The sequence below is a fragment of the Medicago sativa genome, chromosome 7 (assembly GCF_051527215.1).
Source record: "Medicago sativa cultivar Bolivia chromosome 7, Bolivia_mono, whole genome shotgun sequence".
Classification (NCBI taxonomy): Eukaryota; Viridiplantae; Streptophyta; class Magnoliopsida; order Fabales; family Fabaceae; genus Medicago; species Medicago sativa.
Window position 1 is genome coordinate 55,579,598 of NC_140755.1, and position 21,599 is coordinate 55,601,196.

Sequence of the window (21,599 nt, forward strand, 5' to 3'; positions counted from 1 at the left end):
TCCTTGCTATTTCTTCGCACATGAGGAGAGATGCTAAAACATGTGGGGTCCATGCTTAAAAAATCTCTCTCTCCCCTGTTTCTCTTTGCTGCCAAAGTGAAGAAATAGCCTTTTTCTCTTCTATCTCTCTCTCCCCAACCTCTCTCTTCCCTATTTCACTTGTACCAAACACACCGTAAGGGTGTGTTTGGTTTAGAAGAGAGATTGTGAAGAGATAAGTTGATAAGAGAGAGTATGATAAGAGAGAAAAAGATGAGAAATAGAGTAGATTTAAAGTATTGTTTGGTATAAGAGAAAGATGAAAGAAATAGAGAAGAAAGAAGTGTCAATTATTTTTGATAGTACCAAAATACCCTTGCTTTTTTAAAATAAATCCATTGATGCAGCTCCACTATCAGACTTACGACCAATGCAACCCCTAATTTTTTATTTATTTCTAAGCAATTCATGTATTCACCGCTTATCATTTCTACTTCAAAAAAATAAAAAACCATAACTATCATTTATCATCGCTTTCGCCGAGTCACTAATCATCTCTTTCATTCCCCCACATCCATTTTTTTGTTGAATTTATGTGTTTTGTATTCTCTTAATTAAAATTCTGATAAAATTCAACTCCTAGTTATTCATTCCCCTTCTCCACCTCCAAGATATACAATTAATAAAAAAGCGTAAAAAAATAAATAAAATGAATGATACACTTCTCCACATAGGCCTCCACTTCCTCAACTTACTCTTTAATACTTAATTATTGTGTTCAGGTTAAGTTATCTTCTTCATTTGCAGTTGTAATGATGTTTTTGCCACTCATATTTGTTATCAAGAAAGTAAGGGCAAAAAAGGGAAAACAATGAAAAGCAGAATTTCTCGTGTCTTTCTTCGCAGTTTTGAGGAAATGAGATAAAGTGTGGGACCCACACCAAATTGGTCTCTCTCCCTTATTTCTTGGGCAGCACTTTGGTGCCATTAATGGCACCGTGCCATTAAATCTGGGCCATTAATGGCACCAAGATAGATGTGTTGTGTGGCCCAGATGCAATGACAATGTGTTTGTATGACCCAGATTTAATGGCACAGTGCCATTAATGGCACCAAAGTGCTACCCCTATTTCTTTGGTCTCCCAAATAGGAGAAGTGTGGGATCTCCTTCCTCTTTATCTCTTTCATACTTCTCTCGCCTCTATTTCTTGCCAACCAAACACAGTGTGAGATCTTGACTATTCACTTTGTATCGGACCATATAAAACGATTACCCCATCTATGCCTATGTACACCCTCCGATCACTAATATAAGCAAAAATCAACTTTTTAGATACATTCAATTAATGATGTATGTGAGATATAATAAAGAATACATACATCATTAATTGAATGTATCTAAAAAGTAAATTTTTGTTTATATTAGTGACCGGAGGGTGTATGGTGTAACTGAGTTAGATCTAATTCCCAAATCCTTGTACAGTAGAAACTTTTTAATTTAATACTCGGTAAATTAATAAACTCTCTAAAATAATAAATTTGTCCGGTCCCGACTTGGGCCAATGTAAAAAATTGAAAAACTTGATAAAATAATAAGATAATAATTTTTCGGGAGATCCCTTTATAATTTTCGGTCCCAAGAAAATCATAAATTAATAATTCATAGAAACTGAAAAAAATATATTAAGAATACATTGAACACATTTGTTCCTCTTGTTTACATTTACTGTACTTCAAAAGTCATTATTGATTTCCAATGCATATGAACACAATAGTTACTAATTTACATTGAGTTCCAAGATTCGCTGCAACGTAATTCTAAGAGGCATAGACTAATTTGCCTTTTTGTTTGGTATGTACAGTATAATTACTTAAAAACTCTTTAAATTAATAATTATTAATTTATCGATAAATTATTATCGATAAATTAATAACTCTCTAAATTAATAAATTTCTTCAGTCCTAACATTATTAATTTATAGAGTTTTAACTGTATATGCACTTAAAGGAATGCTGATCTAGTTTCGCAAAGCTTATTCATCGATATGTAAACAAGTGTCCGTCCCTGTCCGATGCTAGACAGCTGTGTCGGTCTTAACCGTGACCGACGAAATGAGAATACCTAGATCCATAAATAAATTTGTACTTTTTTTCCTCATATAAAAGTTCCTCGGAATCTATGCCCTATGTTGAAAGGTACGTAAATTATTTACACGCACATGATCTTTTTTTGCACTCAACGGCTAGTTTTTTTTTTCTTTCTTCTGTGCTCTGCCCCATACGTACGGTGTGTATGTAACCTTTTCAGGCTACTAGTCCAATTTAATCTATCACACCTACTTTTCCACTCCTTCTTGGAAACTCACCCAATGCTCCTTGTACTTTGCCAGCATATATAGCAGGAAGTATGTCTACTGCTTGACTGGTACTTTCATAATTCATAGTAATTGATAAAAAGAATAATTAACATTCATTAACAAATTATACATTTATATAAATTTACATATTAAATTAATTCTTTTAAAAATAAATGCATTTGGTTAGATAAATAAATAATGAGACAAATTGGTATCATTAATACTAGAACCCCACAATTTTTTCTCTCTGTTCTCTTTCTTTTCCTCTTTATTTACAAATTTTTTCTATGATACCAATTAAAAAAAGAGCCAATTATTAGTTCAAAATATAGTCGTTGCATTGCATATTGTTCAACTCATTAATGATAAATTTTCCCACTTTATCAAACCACCATAGTCTCATCTTAATCTTCTCATACACACAACACATCCCACCCATTTCCAGGATCCATACATCTCCTACTTTTTCTTTTATCTTCCCAAAAAAATAAACAACCTTTTCATTTTACTCTTTTCTTTTCTCTCATCACCAACATTGAAAATAGAAAGTAGAAACAGAGTATCAAACACACATGACCACATAGCACAACTTCTGAAAGAGTGTAAAGAAAAACAGCAAAAACAAAAATGGCTTTGTTTCTCCTCTTTCTCTTCTCCATTCTACTCAACAACATTTCAAGTAAGTAACAAAACACTTCTTAGTTTCTTCAATCTCATCTCTCTGGGTATCTCTGCTCGCAACTGCAGAGACTAATCTCTATTGTATTGATTTCATTGATTAACTTAACTTTTCTTATTAATATACTTCACAGGTAGCTCAGCTTTTTCATCACAACCAGGTATCTGCTACGGTCAACTAGGAAACAACCTACCAAATCCTTCAAAATCACTATCCTTAATCAAATCCTTAAACGCAAAGCGCATCAAAATCTATGACACAAACCCACAAATCCTAACAACCTTAAAAAACACAAACATCCAAATCTCAATCATGCTCCCAAACGAACTCATCACAAACATCTCATCAAACCAAACCCTCTCCGACCAATGGATCAAATCCAACATTCTACCTTATTACCCACAAACCCTAATCCGTTACCTCCTTGTAGGAAACGAAATCATCTCATCCACACCAAACTCCACGTGGCTTCATCTCGTCCCTGCGATGCGTAGAATCAAACACTCTTTGAAAAAATTCAGAATCAAAAGAATCAAAGTTGGTACTTCTTCTGCTATGGATGTTCTAGAAACTTCTTTTCCGCCTTCAAACGCTGCGTTTCGTAAAGATATAGCGGTTCAAGTTATTAAACCGATGCTTAGGTTTTTAAACCGGACTAAATCTTTTTTCTTTTTAGATGTTTATCCGTTTTTTCCTTGGAGCTCCGACCCGGTTAATGTTAATTTGGATTATGCTTTGTTTAGAGAGAGTAATGTTACGGTTAAGGATCCGGGTTCGGGTTTGGTTTACACGAATTTATTTGATCAGATGGTGGATGCGGTTTATTTTGCGATGGAGAAACTTGGGTTTCCGGATGTTCGGATATTTATCGCGGAAACGGGTTGGCCTAATGGTGGTGACGTTGATCAAATTGGTGCTAATGTTTTTAATGCTGCTACTTATAATCGTAATTTTGTTAAAAAAGTTATGAAAAAACCGGTTGTTGGGACACCGGCTAGACCGGGTTCAATTCTTCCGAGTTTTTTATTTGCTTTGTTTAATGAGAATATTAAACCGGGTCCAGGTACGGAGCGGCATTTTGGGTTGTTGTATCCGAACGGGTCTAGGGTTTATGAGATTGATCTTTCGGGGAAGACACCGGAGTCGGAGTTTCCAGCACTTCCTCCACCGGAGAATAATGAGCCATATAAAGGGAAGATTTGGTGTGTGGCGGTGCGTGGGAGCAATGTGACAGCGTTAGGGGAGGCGTTGACGTATGCTTGCTCGCTGGGGAACCGGACTTGTGATCCGGTTCAACCCGGGAAAAAGTGTTTTAAACCCGATTCAGTTTTTTGGCATGCTAGCTATGCGTTTAGTTCTTACTGGGCTCAGTTTAAGAAGATTGGAGGAACTTGTTACTTTAATGGGCTTGCTACTCAAACTGCAAAGGATCCAAGTAAGTACATTTTTAATTTTAATTTTAATTTTAATACTAAACAATTAGTCTAGTTTAACCCTCTAATTGTGAGTTATGATTATACTTAACTATAGAGTTGCATTTCATTCTTAAATAGTACAATACAATAGTACAGTAATTGGGTATTTTCATTTTTATATAAGAAATGTCAGTTTTTCAACAAAAAATTGTTGGTTGATTTTCTTAGTATTGTTCCACATAATGGATGTTAAATGTCATGTTGACTAAATGTTTGTTATCAAATGTTTTTTACACTAAATGTATAACCATTAAATTAAATTGAAGTACTTAATTTGTTAACAAGCACATGATCCAGTTAAATTAAACTTAACTACTTTAATTTAATAAATGAAAATGTAATCTTTGTTGAGTACGAAATTATTTTCTTATTTTTGTTTTCCTTATTATACTTTTCCATTACTTAACATTTTTATTTTATCTTTTTTTGAACATGTGTAGGTTATGGATCTTGCAAGTTTCCAAGTGTGACACTTTGAAGGAGGAGACTAATCATGAAAATGGAGCTCTCTTCATCCTCCATTGAATCATTCATTAATTGACATTTCTATAACAGGAAATTTAAATTTGGAATACTTTTATTGTAGTTCGACGTTGCTTTCATTTAATCAATGTGAGGTTCCCCCTCTAGTAACATTCGACCCATAAAGGAGGAACTTACATTGATGAATGATTTTGGATACTTGCATAGCAACGGTAGCCATTATTTGACATCATGATACTGGAATAAAGTTATGAAGTACAATGTTTTATTTACCATTATTTCACATCATGATGCTAGAATAAAGTCATGTAGTACAATGTTTTTATTTAGGCTTAAGTGCAATTTTGCCCCCCCTATTTTGACTGAATCGGAATTTTACCCCCCCTATTTTAAAACTCGGAATTTTACCCCCCCAATTTAATGTTTTTCGGAATTTTACCCCCCCTATTTTAAAACTCAGAATTTTACCCCCCCAATTTAATGTTTTTCGGAATTTTACCCCCTCCACCACATTATCTTATTATCCACCTAATTAATTATTTAAATTAAATAATTTTTAATTACAAAAAATAAATAACTTTTTAAAAAAATGGAAAAAAACCTTAAAATGCAGAAAAAATTAGAAAATAAAGATAAAATGTAGGAATTACAAAAAATAAATAATTTTTTATAAAAATCGAAATTTTTTTTAAAAAATACCTTAAAATGCAGAAAAAAATACTAGAAAATAAAGATAAAATGTAGGAAATAAACCAGAATAAACAAAAAAAATTCCATTAAAAATACATGGAAAAACAGTATAAATGGAAAAAAGATCCCATTAAAAATACATGAAAAAAAAACATAATGCACCTGTAAATATTTGGATGATCATTAGCCAAATATACGAGTGCAATAATACACCTAATAACTGATCATCCAAATATTAGCTATGTATTTTTAATGGAATTTTCCATGTATTTTTTTTTGGATTTTTTCGTTTATTCTGGTTTATTTCCTACATTTTATCTTTATTTTCTAGTATTTTTTCTGCATTTTAAGGTATTTTTTAAAGTTTTTTCGATTTTTTAAAAAATTTATTTATTTTTTGTAATTCCTACATTTGATCTTTATTTTCTAGTATTTTTTAGAATTTTTTTCTGCATTTTAAGGTATTTTTTAAAGTGTTTTTCGATTTTTTAAAAAAGTTGTTTATTTTTTGTAATTAAAAATTATTTAATTTAAATAATTAATTAGGTGGATAATAAGATAATGTGGTAGAGGGGGTAAAATTCCGAAAAACATTAAATTGGGGGGGTAAAATTCTGAGTTTTAAAATAGAGGGGGTAAAATTCCGAAAAACATTAAATTGGGGGGGTAAAATTCCGAGTTTTAAAATAGGGAGGGTAAAATTCCGATTCAGTCAAAATAGGGGGGGCAAAATTGCACTTAAGCCTTTTATTTATTACTCCCTCCGTCCCGGTATATCTGAGCCAGTTTGGTTTTTCACACAGATTAAGAAAAATGTATAAATAAAGGGAAAAATGAAATATATTGAATTGGGAATGATGAAAGTAGTATTAATTAGAGTTATATTGTATTGAGAATGATGAAAGTTGTATTGAAAAATGAAATGACTCAGTTATTTTGGGACACTTTTTTTTAGTAAATGGGTCAGATATTCCGGGACGGAGGGAGTACTATTTCTATACAATTTCTATTTATTTATTGCAACACTTGGATTCCTTTGGATTGGCTAGCACAATAAACGGTAATTTTTATGTAAAGTTTTAATTGTTTATCCTTTTTTTTTTAGGGAAAATTGTTTATCCTAGTTAGCCAACATGACAGTGTTTTCTGTATGTATGCAAAATTGAAGTCTCAAAACCTTCATATGTGCTAAATTTGTTTAATGTTATCGTTTTTCTTGAAAAGGATGTGAGAAATTTTTTTAAGTGTCAGCACAAGCTCCAATTTATGCACACTTTGAAAGCTGTAAACTGTCATTTCGAAGAGCCTGATAGATGTTCACTTCCCATTGAGAGAAAACCGAAGAGCTATTGAGAGATTCAGATAAATGAGTTTATAAATCGCTAAGTGCCAATCATCACTAAAATAAAGGTCTCTGAGTTGAGTTTGACCATTTAATAAGTGATAATCAAATCTGAATAATTAAATATTTGCAGCTTGATAAATTAGTGAAAATTAAAAGTTTGCTTTTGGTCTTGTTGTATTTAGTCATGCAAATTTATTTATAATGGAACTGATCCTTATAATATATGTAGGATATTTGATTACAGTCCTAAAATAAGAACTAAATGAAATATTACAGAGATTAATTTCGATTTCAATGTGAACCAATTTTGTAGGGATTAAAATAAAATACATGACCAAAAACATATTGGACGTGGTATATTCACAAGAACTAAAAATATTTGCTTACACTGGTTAGAAAATATCAAAATATATCGACTAAAATCACATATTGGTCTATGAACAATAAAAAATGGCTGAGATATCAAATGTGAAAAGTTGTGTAGGATTCAGATATCACACTAGAAAATGACTTTTCTTGTGTAGAGGTAGACTATTAAGGACCATGCATGAGACAAGTTTTTGGTCAGGCTCGTATACCATGTTGTAATGTTTGCTTGAGAATTGGGATATGTTTGACTGCTACATGACAAACCACTACTTATTGGTGGTCCACGAGTTTCGAATATCTTAATTGTAATTTTTTTAGAGTTATATAGATTTTTGTTCGAATGGAAGAGAGAGTTATGAGCATGGATTCACCTATTCCAGAAAAAAATAAATATGCATTTTTTTTAGGCTTTCGGGGAAGGTTATTATTCTTCCTTCATTTGGGTCACATTTCTATAATTTTAGCGTCTAATGTATTTTAATGGTGAGATAATTCACATAAATTTCTAAATGATTTTTACGATTGAGAAGATCCAATTAATCAAGTTAAGACCCTTGCATGTGTCCCCATAAGGTTTTGGTATCGTTAATAACCAAAACCCATGAGTAACACGTTCCTGGTGACTAAATGAGCACATTCCATCAAAGCATTCAAAGGGTGCGTTTGTTTCAGCTTTAAAAAAAATAGATTTTGAGGTAAAAGAATCTAGAGATTTTTTTTGTAGAGATTTTTAAAAAAATCTATTCTATTTGTGTTTGTTTACTATCCTAAAAATCATTTTTTGAAGATTTGAAACCCTTACACTTGAGCTCCTTGTATTTAGAAAAAAATAGATTTTGGAAAAGCTACTTGGAATAGATTTTCATTTTGAGCCTAAAAATGATTTTTTTAACAAAATGGATTTTTTCAAAATCTAAAACAAACACTACAAAAACAAAAAAAGTGATTTTTTAATTAAAAAAATAGATTTTTTTTCAAAAAAATCCAAAACAAACGGACCCAAAATCCTGATGTTTCTACTTTAACATTAACAACTAATCATTGGTTACGAATGAAGAACTTACACATAATATTTCACATGGCGATGAAAAGCAAGATCACACGTCATACCCTCAAATGGCTGTTGTGATTGTTGCTGTGTGTAGATATGGAATAGTTGGGACATAGCTTTCACCAATGTATCTTCTTTGCTACAACAAGGAACAATGGTGATCCACCTACAATGCTGTCACAGTCCCAGTCCCAGGAGAACACACCACAACTACAACTGAACATGGTCGATTTGGGAGTGCATGAGCGTACAGGTCAGTAGAATAACCCTTTTACTAAGTAGCTCACTGGTTAATGAGAAAGATAATAGTTATTTCCTACTGGCAGTAGCTGAGTTCCATGCTATTGTCAATATCCAAAACTAAACAGTAAATATACAATACATGCACTAATGCACCCAGAGTATAGAACAGTTATCAATGAATTACAGAAAATGGTGCTTGTTCCCCCGGTTAGTGCTTTTCAAGCGAGGTTCTACACCTACCTACTATGAAGGTTCGTTGCTGGTTCAAATATTATAAGCAAGCATGGTTGCACCAAAATTATGATGGAAAAAAAGTTCAAAAAACACTAATTTTCTTCTATGAAGTACAAAATATGCATGTACACCAATATCAGAAGCATGAATACTACTTTTATTCCATTGGGAAAAATAAAGGATAATGTTTCATAGCAACTTCTAAACAATCTCAGAATCATGAATACTACTTTTATTCCATTGGGAAAATGAGCACAACCTGGAACACAACACTAGCAAAATTTGCGGTATCTTTGGCTAACAATAATAAGATTTTCTTAAATTTCAGCTAACCTCTAAACTTGTTGATTTTAGATGAAAAATTTCTCTAAGTAACACAATACATCACTTCATTCCATAACGACAATTGCGCCTAGAGCTTTCAATTTCTCTATTATCTGCTCTCCTTCTTCCTTCGAAACACCTTTCTTTATAATAGAAGGTGTTTTTTCCACTAAATCCTTTGCCTCCTTCAAACCTAAATCAGTAAAACCTCGAACCTCCTTGATGACCTTAATTTTGGAAGCTGCTTCATAGGACGTCAGTTTCAATTCAAATACAGTTTTTTCTGGCTTTTGCTCCTCCTTGGCTTCTGCTGATGTTTTTGCTGCCATTCCAGCCAAATTTACAGATCCTGGTTTCATAAATCCCACATTGGGCATCTCCTTTATCCCCATTTTTTTCATCAGAGCGAGACCCAATTCTGCACCTTCAGCTAGAGTTAGAGATGCCACTTCATCAACAAGCCTGAAAACTCTTTCCGATGGAGGCCCACGATGATCAGTAGGATCAAATGTTGCAGGATCAAAATCAGTTGGGAGACTTCGTTGATCAATTTCAACTTCTTCTACATCTTCCTCCTCCTCCTCTTTCCTTGCAGCTTGACCTAGGTTTCTTGTATTTATTGTTCTAGCATTAAGCCCTACAGTGCTAGCAGTAAGAGGTTGTCTATACAACAAACTATTGGGTAAACAATGCCTTATTCTTAAAAGCAAACTCATTATTGGCTTGTATGGTTTCTACCTCTGACTCTCAGGATGACAAATCAGCTCTGTATGACACACATTGCGATTTCCAAACTCCTACTCCGATACATAAATATCCTGAAAGCAGAATGAAAGAAAAAACATTTTGATTAAACATTATTCTTATCCAAAGCTTATTGAAATAATGTTAATCTTATACAGATCAAATTGTGCAATTGCCCTAAAAATTTACATTGCATGTTGCTTGGAGTAAATTACTATAGCTTAAAGTAAGATAGACCCAATGCCACACATACTCTCAGGTTAAGAATGATTTCATTATAGTGTACAATACTACAATGCTTGAAGCCTAAACGATTTAGAAACCACTCAATGACAATATGGGCTTGTTTCAATTGACTTATTTGGACTTATTTACTGACATAAGAACTTGTTAGACTGTTTGAGAGAACTGATATTGTTTTCAGCTTATTTCCATAAGTTACCCAATATAGCCTATCAAAACAGTTTATAGTTTTAGTAAGAAAAAACAGTTCATAGCTTATTTGAAAACAATTCGATTTTACTTTATCTTGTGTTATAGAAATAGCTTATACATAAACAATTACATGATAAGTGTATATGCTAAGCACTAAATTAAATTATTTATCCAAACAGCGCCTAAAAAAAGGCCTACTGCAAAATGCTCCCACTAGGTGGAGACCGTGGAGTCTGGGGAGGGTAGATGTATGCACTACAGAGTCTTTACTCCCACAGGCAGAAAGGCTTTTTCCTCAGAGTCAACGGCGTAACATAATATGGAAATATAAAAAATGACGAGCTGACAGGAAATCACATGACAAACAAATCCTTAACACCTTCCAAATAGGCATCGCAACGGGGCAGGTGGGCGGTGTATTTCGTCTTCCTCCTTCCCAACCCGAAGTCCCTAACTCCTGAAACTAACACCAATCCTACCCAAATCACCATTCCCCGCTAGAAGTGAGACTGCAGAATTGAGGGGTCGGGGAAAAACTGCCCGATCCTCTGCCCTACTCCACACCATTTTTTGTTCAGTTCATATTTTGAAAAAGACAAGCCAAATAGTAACTTAATCAATACATAACAATGGACATTGAAAAACATATACATTTAGATCATTAAGTAAAAACAGAATATTTAAAGTACCAGTTGAATAAATTCATTAAGCTAGGTATAAATGATTCATCAAATTACAGCAAGGACATTGAAAAATTGTCGAAATGAGGCACAAGACACTGAAAATTGCGTGAATGAGAGCGTGCAGAGAGAAAGAGATTATGGAACAAGAGAAAACCTGAAGAAAAATAAGTGAGTTGGTGAGGAAGAAGCAGTTCGGCGGCGAGCTGAGACGGTGAGATGTGGCGGCGAGCTGAGACGGTGAGATGTGGCGGCGGGCGGTGGGGGAGATTTCGAAAATGTGATGCTACATCAGACAATGGAGATCGAAAAGGAGTGCAACTGAAAACCTAAAGTTTATTTACGATAATAAAATGAGATGAGATGCTACATCTTCCTTTGCAAATACATGTCCAAATCAACCACTTCACATATGTCAATATATAATTTTGACCGTTAATATCTTTAATTATCTAAAGTAAAAAATTATAAAAATTTAATATTTTAAAAATATTTGTCGAGACGAATCAAACAACATCTTACATGTTAATATTTGTATTTCTACATTAGTTAAAAAGTATGGTCAAAGTAAGTCAAGTGAATAGTGCACATTGCAAAAATTGAACATGTATTTTGAAACGGAGGGAGTACTTGTTTATAATTTTGTTTGAACAGATTCGATTAATTGATTTTGGCATTTTTAAAAATAAATTAACTAATTATTTTTGGTTTTGTCAAAAAAAAAAAAACTAATTAATTTTGGTATTTTTATACAGTTTATTTTGTGGTGGTATTTTGTATACATTATTTTTTTTTTCTTTTAGGGATTTTTTACACATACATATAATATGGATATATGCACTAAAAGTTGTATTCGTACATACTACTATGTATTATCACATCAATTACTAAGGAATGACTAAGTTATGTGTTTTGAACTATACGATGTAACAATACACTATTGAATGAGTCAATATACATGTAAAAGAAAAAAGAATTGAACAAAGTGTAATTTTTAAATAAATAAACAATATATAATTTGATGTGTGTGTCAAAATTATTTTTATTTAAGCTTGGGTCCAAGTAGGTTACTCTATTAAATATATATGCATAGCCGTTCCTTGGCATGTGCAAGGAGCTCTACGGAATCGAGCCTCCAATTTATGGGGGCCTCAATTATGTGTAGGGGTATGAGTATAATTGTTGGGATGTAGGATAACATTTTCTTTTGTTATGTAGGTCTAAATCAAACACTTATTATTTGACAAAAATAAAGAGTAAATGGATAAGTTAAGTCAAATTCACACATCTATCAACAACAAAAATTAAACACAACAACAAAAATTAAACAAAACAAATTAAAATCAAAATAATGCTTATTGTTAATTTGCAATTGTTTAAATTATCATTAATTATTTTTATTAGGGGCCATTTTTAATATTAGAGCCGAGCCTTCAATTTTATTCGAACGGTCCTGTATATATGTGTAAAACTTTTGTACATTAATAGTGTATATATCCGATATTTTCTTCAAAATATTCTTTTTGGGAGGGTATATTAGAGTACAATTATTTGATATGTATAAATAATCATATCAACTCGCCCAACATCATGTTGCCACATCACGAGCTTCTTTAATATGAAGAAAATAATACAAATGAGAACCTAGATAATTTATTCATCATATGTATGATATATCCTAAATAGCGATAGAAATTGAATTCATACGCATTGAAAATCTGAAGAAAAAAAATATTTGCGACAAACAATGTGGATGATCCATTGAGAACCATATGACCTAACAATGATACCATAATAGATGGTTCAACAGAAGGTTCAATCGATTCTAAGTGTCAAAAGTCTTTCTAATAATGGTGGTCAGGTAGGTGGTGTGTCCCTTTGAGTGCAACGACAACAGGGATGCAAGTATAAATATATGTGGATGAACAAAATTTTACTTAAAGGGAGCATATATAACCTATGCAATGGATAGAATGACTGACACTTGATGGAGAGATTGTTGTACCAATTGTGAGGTTGGAAGTCTCATAAAAAGTGAATTGAACAACATATAAGTATGATGATTTATAAACTTAATACCCTAAGGTTTTAGGTAAATGTGTGATGTTTGTAACACCCCGATTTTTAATATTAATTTATTAGTATTATTATTATTATTATTATTAGTTTTGGTTTGTGTGATTTTATTTATTTAATTGTTTGTATTTATTGGAAAATAGATGAGTTGGTTGACTTGTTAAAAGACGAGAGAAAATAAGAATTAGGAAGAAAATAGGGTGCAATTAGCAGTGCATTCGTAAAACTGGGTAAAAAAGGAGGTGTGAAAAGTAAGCTGAGTAGCATTTTAATTAAATTGACAAAGGGAGGAGTAAACAGTAAGGTTGTGTAATTACAGAAAGATTAGTAACAAACTTAAAGGTACATATAGTAATCTGAAAAGATTAGTAACAAACTCACTTATAGCCTATAAATAGAAGAGAATTAGAGAGAGATAGTTACAACAAACAGAGAAAAATTAGATCAAAGGAAAACTAGGGTTGTGGAGAGAAGAGGCAAGGATGCATAGTGTGAAGAACCTGCAGAGAGATTTCACTGTAGGAATTCATCAAATTCCGCAAACTAGAGGTAAGGGGGGAGTGTCTATTCACCATAAGGGTTGTATGAACATATGGATATTGAAGGACTTTTGTTTTCCATTGTTATTCATGATCATTTACTAAATTCATGTTAAATTCGTGTTTTAATTTGTTCTGTTGTTATTATATGTTTAATTGTCGATGTTTGATATTGAATTTGTAATTGATATTTGATTATATTGTCTAAAGAAAACCTAATTCCTAAGTCAAATTGCGAATTAAGTAGTACCTACTCAAATTAATTTCAATTGTTGTTACCATCCATCGAAATCCATTCCTTGTTCCTATTTCCGTTATTCTTTTTCATTCAAATTGTTGTTCGGTCACTCTTGTTTCTTTTGATTCCAAACTAGGTATTTAACCCGTGCTTTTGCACGGGTTTTATTAGAATGTGGTTATATATAATATTATTTTTGTAATTATTTGATTTTATCAAATTTGAGGATTATTTAAAATCATGAATATTATTTATTTATAAAATATGAGAATTTTTTAAAAGGAACTTGTACAATGACACATCATACTTGAACAACTATATAGATTTGACTTCAACAATAAAGAATTTAACAAATATATTACATTCATATTCAAGTTTATATAATAACAAAAAAAACTATGTTGTCATGCGTAAGCAGTATTTTATATTATATATCAAATTTAAAAGAATAAATATTATTTATCAATAAAATAAAAGTGTTACACAATTATCACGTTAGGTACATGATATACGATAAAAGTATGAAAATAAGCTTTTTGAATAACCTCAAATCCAAGTTTCGCCAATATCCTACTAACATTACATTTACAACCACCACATCACATGCATGAATTACACGTATAATAATTCATCTCTTGCTTTGTTTCTTGTCCCGACTGCCTCCAATATCAAATTTTCTTTCAATTCACAATGAAACTATATGTCACACCAACCTTTGAATATATTGTGAAATTAATTTTTTACTCAAATTATTGAAGTAAAAAACACGTATAATAATAAAAATGAGATCATATTTTATCTACTAATAATTTTCTGTTTTATATAGTACACACTACGAAAACATATTAAATATTTATATTTTTTTGTAACATTATCTTGAATGTATGTGCAATCTTCTTTATTTAGTAGCACTTGTTGATTGCTTTACAAAACATAAAGTATGAGGTTATCAAAGAGTATTTTTTAATGAATAATGGCATTAGAGTTATTAAGAATACCTTTTCATCCGTTACCATCATATTCCTAGTAAAAAATTCCTTCTTAGCCTGCAAAAATTAAGAAAAATATACTATGAAATTGTCTTCTTGCAAGGTTTTCTTTAAAGTATGTGCAATCTTCTTTGTTTAGTAGAGATTTTCTTGAAAGTATGTGCAATCTTAGATACATCATAAAAACCAATATACCATCTCAAAATCATTTATGCAAAAATCCATAAACCCTCCAGGATTTCACACGTATCAAAACAATCCATCATATCAAAACAATCCATCATATCATATAAGTTTGAATTTTTTCAGCCCACCTTTTCAGCCCACCTAAATTGACACCGGAGAGAATCGAACCCGAGACCTTGCGGAGGAGCACACTCTCAAGACCCAAGCCAATACCATCAGGCCAACCCAAGTGGGCTCCATATAAGTTTGAAATTAATTACCATAACGATATCAAATTCTACTTTATTATTTTTGCATAAAAATGAATTGATAGGTGGTACAATTGAAAGCACAAACTATGAATTACAATACTCTCACCTGTTGAATTTGAAGAAGAAGAAAAAATTACACGATAGATAAGAAGTTTGACAAAATCATTCCTCTTGTGCAATATATAGAGTCCACTCAAATTGAAATCTCACACTCACATGCCTACCAAAGATTGTACATATATAAGGCCTATATATGATATAATTAATTAACATAACCGTTTTTATTTATCATTATTGATATGCAAATGAAAGGTCATGAATAAGAATAAAAAGTAATCTTCAAAATTTTCATAACAAAACTGTTAATGAGAAGCTTTATAAAGTTTTTTCATATATATAAATGTGAAACCATTGGATTGCTTTTTAGCACAAGCTTGAGAAGTTATAAGAATGATTTAACATTAAAACATGTTAAATTGTAAAAAGAGTTACAAAAAATAATTCAATGTAGCATTAAGAAGGAAATATAGTAAGTAGATGAACAAAAAAAAGCAAAGATTTATGACACATCAACAACATAGAGACTTAGAAAATCATTTATTTAAACCACTAAAAATTTTCCATATACATAATAATCGAGAAATTCCTTTCATTTAAAAATCATTTTTATAAGCGACATTTTATTATTGATACTTTATTAACACTTCTTTGCATCTTTTTATAAAATACTAATTGTAACTAAAGACAATTAATCTATGTAACTACAACTCTTTTAACTTGTTTAACTTGCAAAGGCAATGTGTTTTATTTTTTGACATAAAGAAGACAACATGTCATATTATATCTCCTTCAAAAAAAAAAAACATGTCATATTATATCATGCCAGACCAAATAACCAATTTATGTTAGTATTATTTTTGTGATAATTTGTATTAATATAATTAGACATTGAATGCATTAGTTTTTTGTGGAAGAAATTGTATAATATAATTGGTATAGTAAAGAGTTGCAAGATTTTAAGAGAGGTTAGACATTTAATTGATATAGTGAAGAGTTGCAAGGTTTTAAGAGAGAAAGGGATCTCTTTGTAGAGTGTCACATCAACACAATACTTACATAAGAACCATGCAAGCTTAGATTACAAAGATATATAGATACTAATAAACTTTAAAAGTAAAATTGATTCATTTATATTGTAAAAAAAAATTGTTTGATTTGTTTTTAGCTTAATTGACAATGACAATTACTTGTCATGTTCCCTTTTAAGGGATTAAGATAGTTGACAATGACTCTCATTGTATCTTTTTATAGGACTATTTTACAAAGTTGTTAAAGTAATAAATTTGTCACAAATGTGTATATTTGACCAATTATCCTTTGTGTATAGATATATTTAACGTTATTTTTTCATATTTTAAGATGTATTGATAATATTAATAAGAAGTATATTTGAAAAAATATATAATAAATGCATCTAAAAATTTATAGATGATCTTATATTTAACGACAATTTTTTCTTTCTAAATGATCGATCTTATAATTAAGGAGGGAGCAAGTAAAATTTGCCATTAAAAAAAATCATGTAAGGGAAAATTATGTAATAATGTGGTTACAAATTCTTTAAATTAAAAATAACATTATTTTCCCTTACATGATTTATTTTGTTACACTCCAACGCCTCAGTACCAAATCATTACGCAAGATCTCCAATTTTAAAATATGTTAAATCCAGAAGAAATTGAAAGTGAATGAAAAATCCTTTATGAAGGAGATGATGGAGAAAGAATTATGAAAGAGATGTAAAAGGGTTATTGTGTGAAACATAGTAAAAAAGAAGAATGGAATAACCAATATGTGGAGATGAAGAGAAAAACAAACGTAAATCAATAATTTTTGTCGGGAAAGAAAAGAGTCAATGAAAGAAGAGTTAATGAGAGAAGAAGGGGACTATGAAATGTTTTTCTTTTTTGATAACAGGGGAATATTAATTGTTTGTTAAACTTGGAATACCAAAGTAGCAGAAACATTGAATGAGCTTATTAATGTGTGAAGATATTTATGAAAATGCTATGAAAAGTGATTTAGGCGGGTTAATTGGGTGCTTTAGGAGGGTAATCACGTGTTAACATATTATTTTCCCTTAATATATTAACGACCAATTGCTTTGCGTTAATACTCTATTATAATTGATGATATCATGTTGCTTTTGGATAAAGAATTTTTAATTCACTAGTTGTTCTTTAACATCTATGTTGTAGTGTGTTTGTCATCGAAGTGTATAGTTGTCCTACATAATTGATGATATCATCTATGCAACATAAATGTATAGTTGTTCTTTAACATCTATGTGTTTGTCATCGAAAGGTATATTGCCTATATATGTGTGTGTTTATATATATATATATATATATATATATATAATAAGAATTTATGTTGATATAGTTTCTTTGCTATCTGCTACATGGAAACAAAGATGTTATTTGTACTCCACCAATTCGTCCACAATAGAGTGGCTCCTCCATGAAGAGATTGAAAAATACTCAAACTTAGCCGATACTTATATATTGGCTAATGGCATAAAAGAAATAACAATGTTTGTCTACAATTTCTTTGAACCATACACTGTGGGCTCTAAGGCTGAGCATTTGGGACATGAACGTATAGTACGAGGAACATGTCCATTCATAGTTTTTTTTTTTTAACAAAGAATTTAATATTTAATTAAAAGGTGAAGCTATTACAATTTCACCTAAATACTATCTACTAGTACTATATATATATATATATAAAATAAGAATTTATGTTGATATAGTTTCATTGCTAGCTGCTACATGGAAACAAAGATGTTATTTGTACTCCACCAAGTCGTCCACAATAGAGTGGCTCCTCCATGAGGAGATTGAAAAATATTCAAACTTAGCCGATACTTATATATTGGCTAATGGCATAAAAGAAATAACAATGTTTGTCCACAATTTCTTTGAACCATACACTGTGGGCTCTAAGGCTGAGCATTTGGGACATGAACGTATAGTACGAGGAACATGTCCATTCATAGTTTTTTTTTTTAACAAAGAATTTAATATTTAATTAAAAGGTGAAGCTATTACAATTTCACCTAAATACTATCTACTAGTACTATATATATATATATATATATATATATATATATATATATATATATATATATATATATATATGCTAAGGGTGAAGTATATACAAACACCCTAAATACTACTACAGGCTAACACCCTAAATACTACTAACTAACAACTAATTCCTAAATAACACTTCATAAGCTTGTTGAGTTGCCACGAAAAATTCCAACTTCATCACATGCCGACGATACGAATATATGTCATAGTTATGACACTAATAGCGAAATGCATGGTACCCCCTTTCACAATCGCCTTGAAAATCCGTTTCCCTCCAGTTCTTTTCTTTTTATTTAGAAGTTCTAGTTGGTTTTCGATGTCTTCTTTTGAAACATGAAGATCCTCTTCATCCTTCAAGTCTCTTTGGGCAAGTTCCTGATTAGTAGCCATATATATATATATATATATATATATATATATATATATATATATATATATATATATATATATATATATATAGAGAGAGAGAGAGAGAGGGGGGGGGGGAGGGGATAGGATTAGGGTTTTTTATGTCCATTCATAGTTGCTAAAGAGAGTAAAACAAATCTCACACTTTAGTTGATTGTTGCTGCATGTGTTATGAATTTAAACACTGATTTTGAATATTATGGGTTTTTGAAGGAGTTGTAGAGAAATGAGGAAATACAACAGGAGTTACCTAAGGAGTTTCTTGACATCATGGAGGATTTTCTGAGAAGAAAAACATCAAAAAGAAGGTTAAGGCAAAGAAGGTTAAGGCAATTACTGATGCACTTCTTCTAATTGTTCTTTAACATCTATGTTGTGGTGTGTTTGCCATTGAAAGGTATAGTTTATATGTGTGTCTCTCTCTCTCTCTCTCTCTCTCTCTCTCTCTCTCTATCTATCTATCTATCTATCTATCTATATATATGTATATATGTATATATAAAATAAGAATTTGTTTTGTTAAAATAATTTAGAAAAAATTAGTAATATTATAGAAGAAACATAAATAATGGAATGAAAACTTGTTCCATGACAGTAGAAAGGTATAATATGATTATTGATACAAGTGTATGTCGATATGTATTTCTGTGTGTTTTATAAGCTTCTATGTTGTGGTGTGTATGCAACATAAAATATTGAAATGTGTTCTTTACCTTCTAGGTTGTGTCGTTATGCAATTTGATCTTTAGCAACTATGTTGTGGTGCGTTATGCTACATAAATGTATTATATGATTGTTGATACTAATATATGTGAATGCATATGTGTTCTTTAACTTATATGTTGCGTTATGCAATAAAAATGTATAATATGATTGTTTATACTAGTGTATGTGAATGTTTAAAAGTTTTTTTTTTTTTTTGCTTCAATGTTGTGGGGCGTATACGACTTCTTCTATATCATCTATGTTGTGGTGGTGTGGTTTAAATTGTGGGGTGTATGCAAACAAAAGGTTTAGAACATATATATAAATGAAGAATTTCTGTTGTTAAAATGATTTTAAAAATAGTGAGTTATGTTTCCAACAACTATTTCCTACCAAGAAGAATATTGGAAAAGTTATAAAAAGAGCAGAGGGAGACATTGCAAAAACTTCGTTAAAGAAGTAGAATATACTCAAAGAGAAAGAAATTGTTACTGAAGGTGTTATAAAGGAACATAAGAAGAAAGCTATCAATTGGAGAGACATGAAAACATAGGAACCTAAGAAGAAATCTATCGCCTGGAAGATTATGTGCATGTATTTTCAACGTGAACGTTTAAGGAAAAATTAGACATGGCAGAAAATGAAAGGTATATAATAAATAAAAATATTCTAAAACTTGCTATAATGATAGAGTATGATTGTTGATACAAACATGCATTTAAGTGTGTTCTTTACCTTCTATATTGTGGTGTGTTTGCAACATAAAACATTAAAGTCTGTTTTTTAACTTCCAAGTTGTGTTGTGTATGCAACTTGTTCTTTAACAACTATGATGTGGTGCGTAGAATATGTTGTGATGTGTATGCAACTTGTTCTTTAAAAAGAGAAAACAAAAATGAATGGTATGATTGTTGATACTTCGTGAATGTGAATGTCTATGTGTTCTTTAGCTTCTATGTTGTACTATGTATGCATCATAAATGTATAGTTGTTCTTTAACATCTATGTTGTAGTGTGTTTGTCACTTAAAGACACACACACACACACACACACACACACACACACACACACACACATATATATATATATATATATATATATATATATATATTCCAATTTGTGTTGTTAAAATGATTTAGAAAAAATAGTAATAATGTAGAAAGACATAAATAATGGAATGAAAACTTGCTCAAAGACAGTAGAAAGGTATAATATGATTATTGATACAAGTGTATGTCCATATGCATTTATGTGTGTTTTATAAGCTTCTATGTTGTGGTGTGTATGCAACATAAAACATTGAATTGTTTTCTTTAGCTTCTAAGTTGTGCTGTTATGCAATTATTTTGTGGTGCATTACGTATAATATGATTGTTGATACTAATGTATATGAATGCATACATGTTCTTTAGGTTCTATGTTGCATTATGCAATATGAAGGTAATAATATGATTGTTGATACTAATGATTGTGAATGTCTAAGAGTTTATTTTTATTTTTTTTATAATTTTATGTTGTGGTGTGTATGCAACTTCTTATATATTCATCTATGTCGTGGTGGTGTGGTTTGGTTTGTGGGTGTATGTAATCAAAATTTTTGAGACAACCTTAAATTTACAAAGAAAATTATGTATTGACACATAAAGCAAAACAATAAAGAGAAAAAGTAAAAACATAATGTGAGTATAAAAGATAAAGTTCTCACAAAATAGTTGTACAAATATCATTTCTCTTTAAAAAAAAGTAGTAATAATATAGAAGAAAAATAAATAATGAAATGAAAAGTGGGACAAAGTTGGATTTTGAAGTATTTTCTTTCGATGATTAAATTATTAACTTATAAAAATGTACAAATAGGGAACTAGATTTGATGATTGCTTGCTTACTAGTGGAAGATGGACACTTACTTGTTCGCGTGTTCGATTTTCTACTGCATTTAATCACATATTTATATCAAAAACCTT

At 30.9% G+C, this 21,599-nt stretch overlaps 2 protein-coding genes across 3 annotated transcripts; one reads left to right on the forward strand and one right to left on the reverse strand.

The window, feature by feature from the left end:
• Positions 1–2,731: 2,731 nt before the first annotated feature.
• On the forward strand, positions 2,732–5,245 carry LOC146906899 (putative glucan endo-1,3-beta-glucosidase A6). The gene is made up of 3 exons (XM_085723953.1): positions 2,732–3,015; positions 3,149–4,450; positions 4,931–5,245. Exons 1-3 carry the CDS (start codon positions 2,964–2,966, stop codon positions 4,966–4,968), a joined length of 1,392 nt encoding a protein of 463 aa, XP_085580079.1. The 5' UTR covers positions 2,732–2,963; the 3' UTR covers positions 4,969–5,245.
• Positions 5,246–9,041: 3,796 nt separating this feature from the next.
• Positions 9,042–11,464, reverse strand: LOC146906900 (ribosomal protein L7/L12 domain-containing protein). Of its 2 annotated transcripts, none has more exons than XM_085726119.1 (2): positions 11,246–11,464; positions 9,042–10,047 (listed from the first exon to the last, which is right to left on the reverse strand). In XM_085726119.1, the coding sequence occupies exon 2, from the start codon at positions 9,943–9,945 to the stop codon at positions 9,295–9,297; it is 651 nt and encodes a 216-aa protein (XP_085582245.1). In that variant the 5' UTR covers positions 9,946–10,047; positions 11,246–11,464; the 3' UTR covers positions 9,042–9,294. The 2 variants fall into 2 exon arrangements, with proteins under 2 accessions (XP_085582245.1, XP_085582246.1); XM_085726120.1 differs by lacking the exon at positions 11,246–11,464 and adding an exon at positions 11,098–11,214.
• Between the last annotated feature and the right edge of the window lie 10,135 nt (positions 11,465–21,599).

Coding starts and splice junctions, on each gene's coding strand:
- LOC146906899 (XM_085723953.1), top strand. CDS start 2,964: ATGGCTTTGTTTCTCCTCTTTCTCTTCTCCATTCTACTCAACAACATT. Junction 3,016..3,148: donor TCTACTCAACAACATTTCAA/GTAAGTAACAAA, acceptor TATACTTCACAG/GTAGCTCAGCTTTTTCATCA. Junction 4,451..4,930: donor TCAAACTGCAAAGGATCCAA/GTAAGTACATTT, acceptor GAACATGTGTAG/GTTATGGATCTTGCAAGTTT.
- LOC146906900 (XM_085726119.1), bottom strand. CDS start 9,945: ATGAGTTTGCTTTTAAGAATAAGGCATTGTTTACCCAATAGTTTGTTG.